Here is a 13,610-nt window from a genome sequence, read left to right on the forward strand (position 1 = left end):
AAAGGAAATTAGCAGGCAAAATAGAACTAGAAAAAAAAAATCATCCTGAGTAAGGTAACCCAGACCCAGAAAGACAAATATAGTATGTACTTGCTTATATGTGGATATCAGTTGTTAAGTCAATAATAATGAAGCTACAATACATAGACCCATAGTTTAAGGGACTGGGAGTGGGTGTAGGCACAGAGATCTCTTTAGGAAAGGGAAAGGGAAATAAATAGATAGTTATGAATGGATTTGGGGGCAGGATGGGACAACAGGATCAGGGGAAGTGAGAAGGAAAGAGGAGGACAAGGGAGGGAATATAGAGTGAGACAGCTAAAATTGAGGCCCATGTGAGAGATAGTATGGAAACCTAATACAGTAGAAGCTTCCTAAAATTACACATATATGAAGGCAATCTAAATGAAATTGCCAAAAAATGGGGGAGATAGAGCCCCAATCACTGAACTCTCATCACCAAATGAAGCTTTCAGTACTGGGATTGGGCCACATCTAATTGAGCTGTTGGCCAAAGGGCTCCCATGGGAATCCAGGCTGTTGCCAAGACTGTAAGTTGCTCTCTTCAAACTGATGGTAAGTTGTTGAAGACCACATCAACACAACTCCTTGAATATGGCAGAGTTGAGCTGGTGCCTGAATGGAGCTTTCACTTCTATATGTAGGTATGTTTGGTACAGTAAGGGACTTTGGAAGCTACCAGGTGAGAAACTTAAACACCAATCCAACCATGAATCCTCTGATCTACAATGGCCTACAAGATCCTCTGATCTACATAGCCTACAAGATATGAATCCTCTGGTCTACATAACCTACAAGATATGCTAGGGCAATGGTGGCACAAAGGTTGTAGAAGTAACCAACCAGTATCTCATTTGATTTAAGGCCCACTTCACAAGATGGAACTCATCCTGATACTACCTGGGAGATTAGATGGCCCAAGTTCCTAGGGTAAAACCAAATCCCACTGTTCTAAGAAACAAAACAGCAAAACCAAAGACAAATAAAAACCCCAAACTAGCAATGACATTCTGCTATTCTCATAGATCAGTGCCTTGTTCAGGCAGCATCAGAGACACTTCCTTCTACAGCAGATGAGAACAGATACCCACAGCCAGAATGATGCAGAGAATGAGAGACCTTGGAACATTCAGCCTTAAAGAGGATTTTTTTCCCCTTCAAATCCCTCTCTTCACAGCTCATGGAACCCAGTAGAAGAGGTCTAAGAAGGGTGTAAGAGCCAGAGGGGATAGGGACACCAAGAAAACAAGACCCTCTGATCAACATGATTAATGGTTATATGAACTCTGAGAATGAGTTGCACAAGGCCCGCAAAAGTCTGCTCCATGTTCTGTGTTTCTGTTATGGATTCCAGTTAGTGGTTTTATAGGATTTCGGAGCATGTGAAGAGTGGGTCTCTGGTTTCTGTGCCTTCTCTTGTATTCTTTTCCATCTGTTTGTTACTTTTGTTCAACTTTGCTGTGATCATTTTTGTTTTATCTTATTGTATTTTCTTTTGTTATATTTCATTATTATCCCTTAGAAGCCTGTTTGTTTTCTAATGAGATACATAAAAGGAGTGGATCTGGGTGGGAGAGGAGGCAGGGAGAACCTGGGAGGAGAAAAGGGAGGAGAAACTAATCAGGACATATAATGTGAGAAACTATTTTAAATTAAAAATATTTTTCTATTGTTTGAGTATACCTTATTTTTATTTTTATTTTATATCCATTCATTAGTTGAATAATTCAGTGTTTTCAGTTTATATTACTACCATTAATATTCCTAAAAATATTTGGGAACAAATAATTGTATGTAAATACTTTTTTTCTCATTGATAAAGAGAAGTGGAATTGCTGAATCACATGGTAATTCCTTCTGAGGAAAAGTCAAACCCTTCTCCAAAGTTGCTGTGCCAGTTTACAATTTCACCAACAGCTCATGAGGATCTGAACAAATTTCACAAATATTTGACAATCCTCATGCAGTCTTTATTATGGCCAATCTAGTGGAATCATAGTAGTATCTAACTATGGCTTTGGCCATATTTATATAAAGGTAACAATAATAAGTTACCTTTATATAAATATGGCTCAAGGAAATATCAAATGGGGGGCCTTTAAATTGTCGTTAATTGCTGAATTTCTAGAGTTCTTTATAGATACCTTGTAATCTCTGTTCATATGTAATTTACAAATATTTTCCTTGAGGCTATGTTTTCACTTGATGGTATCCCTATAACACATTTTGTTAAATTTTTATAAACTCTTCTTGTTTGTATCATATTTAAAATTCTATTCACTAGTTCTAAGTTGCTTAAAACCTAAACTAAAGGGGCCTGGAGTGATGGGTTACCAGTTAAGAATATTGGCTGCTCATCCAGAGGACCCTTTCACTGCTAACACCACCGTGACAGCTCATAACTGTAACTCTAGTCCCAGGGGGATCTATTATCTTTATTATAGCAACTACATGTTACAAAAAAAAATTATCCGTCTTACCATGTTTAAGTGTAGAGATCAGTGGCATAATTATTCATATTGTTATATAATCACTACTATCATTTTTCAAATGTTTAGTAAGCCCCAATGTAGTAAATTTTCAAAGAGAAAAAAAATGTTCTGTTCCAAGATTGTTTTGGGTATTCCTGGCCTCTTATATTTTGATATTAACTTTAGGGTTAATCTGTCAGTTCCTGCAATAGAGGTGTTGAGATTTGATAGCAATTGCAGATCCTAAATTTGTAGGATCTACTTGGGAGAAACCACTCTTCTATAAAGATGGCATTTCTTCTCACTCATTTTGGTTGTAATATCCTTCGAAAGACTTATTTTTTTCGTGCAAGTCAACAGACTTCTTTGTTAACCTAAGTTCATTTTTGTACTGACTTTCGCTCCTGTATAGTTAGTGTGTGTGTGTGTGTGTGTGTGAATTACTTAGAGTTAATTTGTAAGAGTTAATCATTTGCAAACAGAGGCATCTTTAATTTTCTTATTATTTGTTTCATTTTCCCACCTAATTCTCTGGCCAGAATTTCTTTCACAATGCTGAGTAGAAATGCTACAACTGAAACTGTCAAGTAGAGACTGCAGTCATTTACAAGACCTGCTTACAAACTTAACTCTTCAATGGCACTTAAGAAGCTGGATTTAAGCGAGGTTTCTGTCATCATTAGATGAAAATGGCTCACTATCTCCAAACTGAAATGCAAATAAAGTATGCTCAATATATGTTTTTCTTTTGGGAGACTGAAGTTGGTACATGCTAGGTAAAGGAAATTCTGGACTCCTTAGTTTAAGAGGACACTTTAGACATACTGTTAGAAAGATGTTGCTAGAGAAATTAAGTATGCCCTGGATGCATTCAGTGAGAAGACTCTTGAAAACTCCCACAGATTTTTTTTTTAAAGCTTCCTTGCCTGCTCTTTCCCTTTTGTTGATTTTGTTTTATCTCTTTCTGCTGGGACAAAATGAACCTAGTGAATCAGCACACCTGGACCAGTTTTGCTGACCTTTTAGCATATTTTGTTGTTGTTGAGCTTAACGGTAAAGCAGGTAATCTCTCACTATGATGTTAGCTAGGAGATTATTCACAGATGACCTTTTTCAAATGATAATGTTTTCTACTCTATTTTTAATTGTTATTTTGAGGGGAAAAAAAATCTTATTATTAGGTCAGCCTGACTTCGTGATCACCATCATAATTTCCCTGTGACGGGATTACAAACATGAGTCAATACTTGGTACTTTCTATTCGGAACATATATTTTTCTTCTCAATCAAGAATGAGTGCTGGATTCTGTCAAGTACCTTTTTGATAATGTAGGCTTTGTCCTTTGTTCTACTAACATTCTATTACATTCGTTTTTACATATTAAATAAATCACACATTGCTAGACTAGATCAGGTCTGGTCGCAGATTTCTACTAGAGAAAAGGGCCAAATAAAACACACAATTTCACATAGTGCTCATAGCAACTGCTAAGGTGAAAAAAAAAAGGCTGACAAGAGAGAAAGGTGGAAGGGTGTATGTGAGTAAGGTTTATTAGAGATAATACTTTGATTGGAAATTTGAACAACGAGCAGGACACATTGGGATGGAAATTATTCCAGGTGGAGGCAGGCTAGGGAAACTAAAAATGGTTATAGGTAGGAATACGCTTAAGTGTCTTTAAAGTTATAGCCTCAACAACAAGATGTCTGCAGTTGTCAAAGCAGTGTATAGAGCAAGATGAAAATAGATGATACAGGGAAACTGTGGATCACCGTAGAGAAACTGCAATTTTTTTTACAATTGTGAGAGCAAAGCATATTTTCTCAACCTGTCAGGCAGCTTTACCCCGCCCCTTTCCTTTATCCCAGAAAATCTACAATCAACTCTGGAACGTGATTCTTCTTAACTTGCCAGAAAGCCCAGGCACCTTAGTCATTGAGACATTACCAATTTGTTTTTGGGCTGCTAGGAAGTTAGCTTGTTTCCCACCCTCTGTTTCTTTATCGTTGTAGCCCCAGTAGTGTTGGTCACTTAACCAGTGTACAAGGAAAAGACCAACTCTCAACCCCTTCAGCGCTGCCAGCTTTGGCTCTTTTCCACAGCTGAGTGCTGTACACAGAGGCACGAAGCATCTGCTGCCTTGGATACTGGCAGCATCATTCTTGCAGGGCTTGCATTTCAAAGCATATAACCTGGGTTGAGGAAGCCGGTTTCCAGATGCCTGGTCCCTCTTTCAAGTCCTTGTTTTTGCAGATGCAAGGCAACAATCCGGAAACGCTCAGCAAACACTTTCCCGGCCAGGATAAATTATACCCAGCCCCTTTCCCTCCCCATCTAAGGAACTCGCAGCAGCGATGCCCTTTGCAGACAGGTCCAGCTTAGCCGCAGTCCATCCACCACCCAGCACTCCACCTTCATCCTTTCTAAGCCATTGTCCCAGTCCACTCACCCAGGATGCGAGTGACGCCCAGGGTCAACTTCTCAAGGTGAGGCTTGCTGCCGGCTTGCAGTGGGGGCGGTGTCTCCTCCATGGCTCGCGTCCTCGCACCGCGCGCGGCGCCGGCGGCGGCGGCGGCCCCAGTTCCCGGCGCCGCCGTGGACAGCCGGCTAGCCGGCTGACGCGCCCGACCCCGCCTCAGGTCTGCGGCCGTCGGGCTCAGTGCATGCCGGGAGTTGTAGTTTTCAGCGCCTGAGGGCTCTACTAGGAGAGGATGGGCGGCCCGGGCGGCTTTGGCAGCAGCGTTTCCGCCGGGCGTTCGTTCCCGAGACCCTGTCCCGGGCTTCACTTCACATCTCCGCGACCCCGCCTCGCCTCGGCCCGGAGCCTCTCCCCTCGCCGGGGCCGGAGGCGCAAGCGGGGGCGGGCCTCTGCGCCGAGCGGCCAATGGGGACCGAGCCTGGCGGCCGGGGCGTGGCGGCCCCGGCTCGACGCCTCCAGTGGCGGTTGTTTCAAGATGGCGGGCGCGGCGGGCCCCTCCCTGCCGGGCTCCGCGTTCTGGAGCCGCGACTGTATCCTTTGCCCCGCTGCTAGGGGGCGCCGCGACCTCCTGGGTGGCGAGGGCGGGGGCGCGAGGCTTTAGGTGGGCCAGAGGAGCGTGGCGAGAATCCCGGGCTAGGGACGGGCCTTTCCACTGCAGGCTGGGTGCCCGGCTCGCCCATCACCTGGCGACGAAGTGTCGCTAGGTGGGAATTCTGGCTCACGGGTAACCCGCCCTCCTTAGCTGTGGGTTCTGCAAAGATGTCCTGTAATGGGGGAGTCTCAGCCAAGGCTGGAAGCGCCCCTCTGCCATCCCTTGCAGGAGATCAGTGGCTGATTGAGGGTGCGAAGTGAGCTTGTAGTGTGATAGAGAGAACAAGTGTGGGAGGACACAGTTGCTAGCTGGGTTGAGAGTCCTCTTCTCTTAATGTGGAGTTACCGAGTGTACAACTGCTAGGAGCAAATCAGGTGGTTTGATTTGCTTTTCGGTCTCCTAAGGTCCTTTAGTGATGCGGTATTTTCTAGCGCCTCATTTTGAGAGGCGCAGGCTTCATTGGGATGAGTTCTGCTGGGGCTAGACAGGGAGTTAAGACAGGAAGTGCCTGGAAGGTTTGTTGACTTACTAGATTGTGGGTCACCCCTGTTGGAAATTGAAGTTTGGGGGTTGTTTTTGTTCAGGAGGCTGTGAAGCCTTCTAGTCGCGCAGTAATTAGAATTCCCATTTCACTAACTGACAAGATTTCACAGTGGTTCAATTCCAGGATTAGGTTAGGATTAACTTTTGTCTGGGTTATATACTTCCTTGCTGTAGGGGCATTGCTTGGGAGAGGAAATGTAATCAGTGTTTCTGAGTGCCTGCAAAGAGGCCAGTTGATTTGCTAGGAGTGGTGATGACAGTGTTTCAGGCATTATGTTTGGCAGAATCATTCTGAGCATTCTACTTAGCTCCCAGGAAAACTTAGAAAATTGTATTACCTGTTTCCGTTATTGAGTTACTTAGAGTTTCATGTGTGTGGAGAGGAATACTTTTTGCATTCTGTGCTGCTGAGTGTTTAGAGTTGTACACTCTCTAAACAGAATTATCACTTGTCTCTGACAGGTGGGTGAGAAGCAAATGAAATTACTGACATGTATTGCAGAAGAAAGCTACCAATGCATTCTTAAAGCAAATCTTTTTTTTTTTCTTTTACCTATTAGAGTCGAGAAGCAAATATGTACATTAGGACCACTGTATTGAATTAGAAAGTCAGGAAATTGGGATCAATCTTTTCCTTAGGAAACAGTTATTTGCTTATAACAGCTAATGGTATTTTTCTAATATAGAACGGAAGAGGTAGCGGTCTGTTTCCTTGGCACTGAACAAATTAAAAGTGTGTGGTCCAAAACTTGGCTTTTGTTGTTAGCAGCCTTCCATTTATGTAGTCATAACACTCACTATTTGTTGTAGAAGTAATAATATAGCTCCTATCTTTTACGTTTTCTCATGTGCTGAATAGTTACTCTAAAGCATAAAGCATTTCCATTTATCCACTAATGATGAGAAATTGAAATTGTATGGGAAACTGTGGTGTTAATTATGTTCTATAGAAATTCAGATGTAAGAAAGGAATTCCGTTATTGATATCTCCTCTTTTCCTCAGGCTTTCCATCTAATGGCCAATTAACATTCAGCCTCCGATACTTTCATTTTATATTTCCATAGGCCATACAATGTAAATTACATGTTGCTGACTATTTGCTGGAAAAATTGTTAGTTATGAACCATTTGGTCTTTGGATCTTGATTTCTTTCTGTCACATTGATGATCATTTCCCAGACCACTCCATGGTAAATTTTCCCTAGGAAAAAAGACATATAGTATGCACCTATGATCTGGTATTCTTTGCATATTATTGAGTAAAAGATTTTTCATTGTTTCACTTAAACAAATAAATGTAATTGAGAGGTTTCTCAGTTTCTATCATATGAGAGCAGATAATCAGTGACCGGTCATCACCTGTACAAAAAGTTGTTCGTATCTCCTACATTTTGATTTAGCAGTGTTGTCTGACACAGTGTTTGGGCATCTTATTTGGTATGAATAATGAGGACGCCACATTGCATTTTATGGTTTCAATCATCTAGTAAAACAAAATCGTATGCTTGTGAATTTATTTCTTTATTAATCCATGAAGTTCATAGTAGTGTTAGAAGTGGATACTCTTTCTACAGTATCGAAATTTGGTTACTAATGTGTACTTGCTGGATTAACAATATTAATAATAATATCAACAGTTTTGGACTACAAGGGAGTGGCTCAAAACAATAATCATCATCTCTGTGGTTGAGTTTTTAAATAAAAATAGATGAAGACTTTACAATGATGTAAAACGAATTTATCTGGAAGCCGTTGTAGTAAATAGTAATTGCATACACCTGTGTTGTGGCAAATGATTCACTGTTTGGTGGGTCAAAGGACAGTAAGTAATACTTAGCTGATTTCTTTCACATGTTGCTTCCTCTCTTCCACTTCTGCCCCAGATCCCAATTACTACTTTCCTTCTGGGGATATAGAATGTTATCACCATCAAAAAATTCTATAACTTGTTAAAATACTTCTACTAAAGAAACAGAGAAATAAGGCAGGATGTAGGTCCAACATCAACTTGGTATTCCTGTTGTTCTTTTGATCTTTCTAAAAAAAAAAAAAGTACAACTTTGTTGGGGCATTCTGTATAAGTTAAATATTTGAGTTCTTAATGAGACAAAGTAGTTGTTATATGTATTGGAAGAGACAGCTTCTAATGCTATTTTTTAAAACATTTATTGAAATTAGTAATTATAGATGTTGGGATCATACCTCATAAACATAAGTATCAGTTTTATCCCTTTGTGTATGGCTTAATACAAACTAGGTATTCTTTTGTTTGAGAGTCCATACAAAATTGAATATACAGGTTGAAAATCATCATTTTGTGTTAACATTTTAGAGAGATAAGGTTATTAATAAACACATCTAATTATAGGTGCCTGACAGAAAAATAAAGGCCAAAGAATGGGGAGGGGGTCACACTTGGAGAGAATTGTGCAGTTTTAAGTACCTATGTGATTATCCATAGAAGGCCTCAATCAAACAGTGATGTATGACCAAAGGCCTAAAGATAATGACTGAGTAAGTCTGAAGATTTTGAGAAAGTTATTTAGCTGAGGAAATAAAAAATGAAAAACCTCTGACACAGGAGCTTGTGTAGTCACTAACAAATTAAAGGATGCCAGTTGTACTGGCTAGCTTTGTGTGTCAACTTGACACAAGCTGGAGTGAACAAGAGTGGGAGGGCCCCTTGTGGGCGGTGCCATCCCTGGGCTGGTAGTCCTGGGTTCTATAAGAAGCAAGCTGAGCAAGCCAGGGGAGGCAAGCCAGTAAGTAACATCCTTCCATGGCCTCTGCATCAGCTCCTGCTTCTTGACCTGCTTGAGTTCCAGTCCTGACTTCTTCTGGTGATGAACAGCAATGTGGAAATGTCAGCTGAATAAACCCTTTCCTCCCCAACTTGCTTCTTGGTTGTGATGTTTGTACAGGAGTAGAAACCTTAAGTTACCAGTAAGGGGGAGTGTAACGAGAACCAAGAAGAGGGGTAGGGTGGAAGGATCAGAACCTGAGCATTGTAGGTCTTGTAAATACTTGTATTTTTATTCTGAATAGTTATGACAGAATTTTAAAATGTTCGTTCTGACCTCTGTGAAAAATCGAATGTTGAAGAATTTTTGTGGGTATGAGAGAGGGCAGATAGGAGACAATGATAGTAGTTCTGGTGAGAGAAAAGGTGATTTGGATTTATGTCACATTGTTGGTCAGAAGTTGTTGGTCTGTAGGTATATGTTGAAGGTTATGCTATCAGAATTTTCTGAATGTGAGATATGAAATAAACGTCAAGAGTAACTCTGTGATTTGGTGTTGGCTTGAGCAGCTAAGAGTATGGGAAAGGCTATCTGAGGAGCCGTCTTTGAGATGAACATAGAGACTTTAGTGCTCAGGTATGTCAGTGTTAACTTTAGCAGATAGGCTTGAGCAAAAAAGTAATTTGGCAGAAATAAGCTCACTGATAGTACTTAAAGGCAGGAAAATTAAATAAGAGCCTCTGTAGAAAAAGGAAAGAAAACACTCCAAATCAGGTGTCCTGAGACTCTCTAAGTGACAAGGGATGGCTAGGCTAGTGGAGTTGAAAGGGAAGGAGCAAGAATTGTTATAAAAGTCATAGGAAAATTGTGAGTGTGGTATCAATGAAGCTAAGCAAACAGATTTTGGTGAGTGGTCATTTATATCAAATCCTATTATATCAAATCCTATTCATTGGTCAATGCAAAGAAGCCTATGAATTAAATTAATAGGCTCACCAATATTGGGGCATTAGAAATAGTTTTGTTGAGTTGATAAAATCAAGTTTTGGTTGGGATAGGTTCATGACTAATTAGGAGAGGAAGTGGAAACAATGGAAAGTCTCTCAGGAGAAGTTTTGATGTAAAGGGGGAAGAAGTGTAGTAATGGGATACAGGGTTAAGGGATTTAGTTTAATTTTTGAAAACAGTAGAGAGTAGCACATCTTTAGATGCTAGTAGGAAAACGTAATAGAAACAAAAGGTTGGTTAAGGAGAACGGGATTGAAAACATTAGCAGCAATGTCTTGTGTGTGTGTGTGTGTGTGTGTGTGTGTGTATGTGTATGTAAGGGCTTCTCCATTGCTTATAGATTGGGGTGTGAATGCTTCTGTTAGCAGTAAGGGACTATGGGGAGGTCTTTCTAGTTTGTTGTCTTAAGGCAATAGAAAACAGATTATTAGCTGAGAGTACAAGTGGTGGAAGTGTGTCAGGACTGGAAGAGGAGAGAGGCAGAAGTATTTGAGCTTATGAAGCTGACTAGGATTCTATTTTCCTTCTGGCTCTTTCCTCCAGTTGTGAGCAGACTCCTTTATGAATGATCTAGAAAAGATGCCGTGTTTGTGGGACATCCTTGGAGGACACCCTGCATCACCTCCTAATTGAAAGCAGTGCTCTCTGGCGCATATTTTGTACCATTTTCTTGAGTATTTTTCCGTTTTTTTTTTTCTTCAGGTACATTCCAAACATTAAGCATGTATTGAGTGCCCACTATGTATGTATAAAGGCTCTGTGTTAGACTAAGGATATAAAGTAAAAGAGAAGTTTATGTTGTGCGGGAGACTATGCCATTTTATTTCATAGAGCTATTTTGAAATGAATTCAGCATTAGCTTCTTTGGATAATTCTCCAAAGCTATCAATGCTCCATCTACTGTCTGAGAAAATTGGTTATTCATTTATTTATTTGAGACAGGGTTTCATGTAGTGGATCTCTTGATCTTTTTCCTTCATCCCCTAATTACTTGGATTATACCTATACCACCATACTTAGTCTATAACCAGTCTTAAACTTGTGATGGATAGCACATTTGCTTCAGAAGGCTGTTAGAAACCACCCAGTAGCTCAGATAGGTGTTGTCTGAGAATTCCTACTTTTCTCTTACTGTGGGTAGATCTTAGGGCCTTGCTCATTCCAGGTAAGCCTTCTATAGCCCCAGCCCTTACCCCACTCACACCCCACCTTTCTCCTCCTTGGAGATAGGGTCTTAACTCAGACTGGCCTTGAACTCATTCTGTAGTCCTCCTGCCTTAGCCTCCCCAATAGCTAGAATTATAGGCTTGTATCACCAAGCCCAGCATATTGCTAGGCAATTCCAGTTAGTAATTCCTGGAAAAAAAGATTCCATCACTAGGATTGATGTGGAGCTAAAAGATTTATTTATTTACTTTATTAGTAAACTACAATGTCATAAATAGTAATAGTTTTCCTACTGCCCCCAACTATTCCTTCTGTTTTCCCTATTTACTATGTTCTTTTAATATCCCACAGAACATCATTTTCCCTATTTACTATGTTCTTTTAATATCCCACAGACCATCATTGGGGCCTTCTGTATGATACTGACTTTGGAATTAATCATCATTGGCTTTATAGGTGCGTGCGTGCGTGTGTGTGTGTGTGTGTGTGTGTGTGTGTGTGTACATTTGTGACAGAAAAATTTGTGTCTGTCTATCTTTTCTGAATTTCTTCTTTTGAAATTGAAAATGGTTATTTTTTTTCCTAGATTTTTCTCATGGCTCTATAATAGGACTTCTTGGAACATTTCATAAATATATTACAGGAGAGTAGATATTCCTTTGTGTTTGTATGACTGACTTGCCCTAAAACGTTGTTTGATCTTCAGAGCTAGTGTCTATTTTGAAATGATTTATTTTTCATGCCTTGTGCATGGTTTGTAAGAGGAAAGCAGCAAAATAGCAGAGTGCATATCGGAAAAGTATTGTGTTTGGGAGCAAGTGTAAGGGAAAGATCCGGGGACTGTTGTGTAAAATACTCATTCTCTTTTCATTTTCTAAGAAATAGAAAGCAGTAAGTAAGTTCTAAATTGTAAGGTCAAAAGCGATAATTTAGTATACAGAACAAGGGCAGCCCATGGATCTTAAACTGTTCTATATACTTTCCTTTATGTTTTCTCCAGTTTCTGATGAAGAACAATCAGTGGTTTATGTTCCAGGTATGATATCTAAAGTTCTTGAAGCCTCCCTAGTTCCTTAAGTGTCAGGAGAAAATTAATCATTGAGACAACCTTGTATATTTAAACAGAAAAGATTTTCCAAAACAAAATTTAAAAAGCAAATGTTTTAAAACACTTGACTAGATCCTCTTAAGATCTGAAATAGTGGCTCATCATAGGGTCTGCCTGGGCAGATCAGCATTTATGGTTTGTAAAAGTGCTTCATTTATTAAAGAGAAGAGACTCTTTTTGAAAATTTACATTTCATATCTCAAAAGAAAATATAAAAAGTTGATTCAGGTTAAACACAGATATTATGCTTATTGATTTTTCAGTTGGAAGAGTAGTCAAGTGGAGTTATTGAAGATACTCTATGTAAAAAGCCTGTGATTTCCTCAATGTTATCTCAGTATATTGTAATTTATTGCTTTTAATGTGACTTACAAATGTCCATATCTCCTAACTGAATTATTGAATTATTTCTTTAACCTTCTTCACACACACACACACACACACATGAATTTTAAATTGAAAAAATTAATAATATCAAATTTTGAAGTCTTATTTAATAAACATTCTTAGGAATCTCCACAGAAGAAAATACAAGATCAAGACTGAAGTTGATAAATCCAAAAGCTGATGTTAAAGTTAAGGGTTCCAGGGAGACTAACACTTCCGTCTTCATGGAGTCTTTAAAAGGAGCAGGAGATTCAGTAGCTGAACAGGTCAGTAGTGTTTTACTTATTCAGGTTTTTGTGTGTATACATGTTGCATGCATGTGTGCATGTTTGTGTGTGTGTGTGGGGGGGGGGATCATGGGTGCACACTTGTGTGCATATGTGGAAACCAGAAGTTGGTTATCCTCCTCTACTTCTCTGTCAGTGCACTTTGTTTTGTTTTACTTGTTTCGGTGGGGGCTTTTTGTTAGTAACACAGGTCTCTTATTGAATCCAGAGCCCCCTCTGTGGGTCCGCCTGTCTCTGTCCTTGAGTCCTGTCTAGTGGGAAAGTCGCAAACAAATGCTACTATGCCCTCATTTGAACTCAGGTCCTCGTGCTTGAGTAGCACACTCTACTGACTGAGCCTCTCCCTAGCTTCTTAGTTTAATATATACTGCTCAGTAAAGACACAAAGACCTTCAAAGGAGGGTCTTTTTGTGTCTTTAGGAACTACAAAACCTTTTATGATTTTGATATCAGTATAAAATATCACTTTGCAAAAAGGTTAGATGCGCTTTAAGCCTTAGCCAAGGAAATGAGTTATCTTAGTAGTTCTTGAAATATTTAAATTTCACATTTTACTTTTTCCTGGCATTGATTGGTAAGTCAAATTCACTTTTCATGATTAGATATTCTTTATGTTTTTATTCTTAATAATTTATTTGTTGATGGCTGATACTTTTATATTAGAATGAAGTTTGTATATAGAAAATCAGCCTGAATTATGCCTTTCACTTAGATAATAATGTTACTTTTTTAGAAATTTTTTGTTTTGTTCTATGTTTTAGAGAAATAAAACAAAACTTTTTTTTTTTTTTTTTTTTTTTTTTTT

At 39.5% G+C, this 13,610-nt stretch overlaps 2 protein-coding genes across 4 annotated transcripts in view; one reads left to right on the forward strand and one right to left on the reverse strand.

Annotated features, from left to right (window-relative positions):
• Positions 1–5,082, reverse strand: part of Tpgs2 (tubulin polyglutamylase complex subunit 2) — a 42,276-nt gene extending 37,194 nt beyond the window's left edge. The window contains exon 1 of the mRNA XM_031366363.1: positions 4,943–5,082. Within this exon, the coding sequence (XP_031222223.1) occupies positions 4,943–5,024 (82 nt within the window). The 5' untranslated portion in view covers positions 5,025–5,082. The remainder of the gene's footprint in view (positions 1–4,942) is intronic.
• An 11-nt stretch (positions 5,083–5,093) lies between these two features.
• Kiaa1328 (KIAA1328 ortholog) overlaps positions 5,094–13,610 on the forward strand; it is a 290,749-nt gene continuing 282,232 nt past the window's right edge. For 2 of the 3 annotated variants that reach the window (XM_031365156.1, XM_031365157.1), the window contains exons 1-3: positions 5,094–5,502; positions 12,024–12,059; positions 12,642–12,784. In XM_031365156.1, the coding sequence (XP_031221016.1) occupies positions 5,205–5,502; positions 12,024–12,059; positions 12,642–12,784 (477 nt within the window). In that variant the 5' untranslated portion in view covers positions 5,094–5,204. Of the gene's footprint in view, positions 5,503–5,653; positions 5,677–12,023; positions 12,060–12,641; positions 12,785–13,610 lie in introns of those variants that run through there. The other variant, XM_031365158.1, reaches the window with a different exon arrangement.

Source organism: Mastomys coucha, unplaced genomic scaffold (assembly GCF_008632895.1).
Source record: "Mastomys coucha isolate ucsf_1 unplaced genomic scaffold, UCSF_Mcou_1 pScaffold13, whole genome shotgun sequence".
In the NCBI taxonomy this organism is placed as follows: domain Eukaryota; kingdom Metazoa; phylum Chordata; class Mammalia; order Rodentia; family Muridae; genus Mastomys; species Mastomys coucha.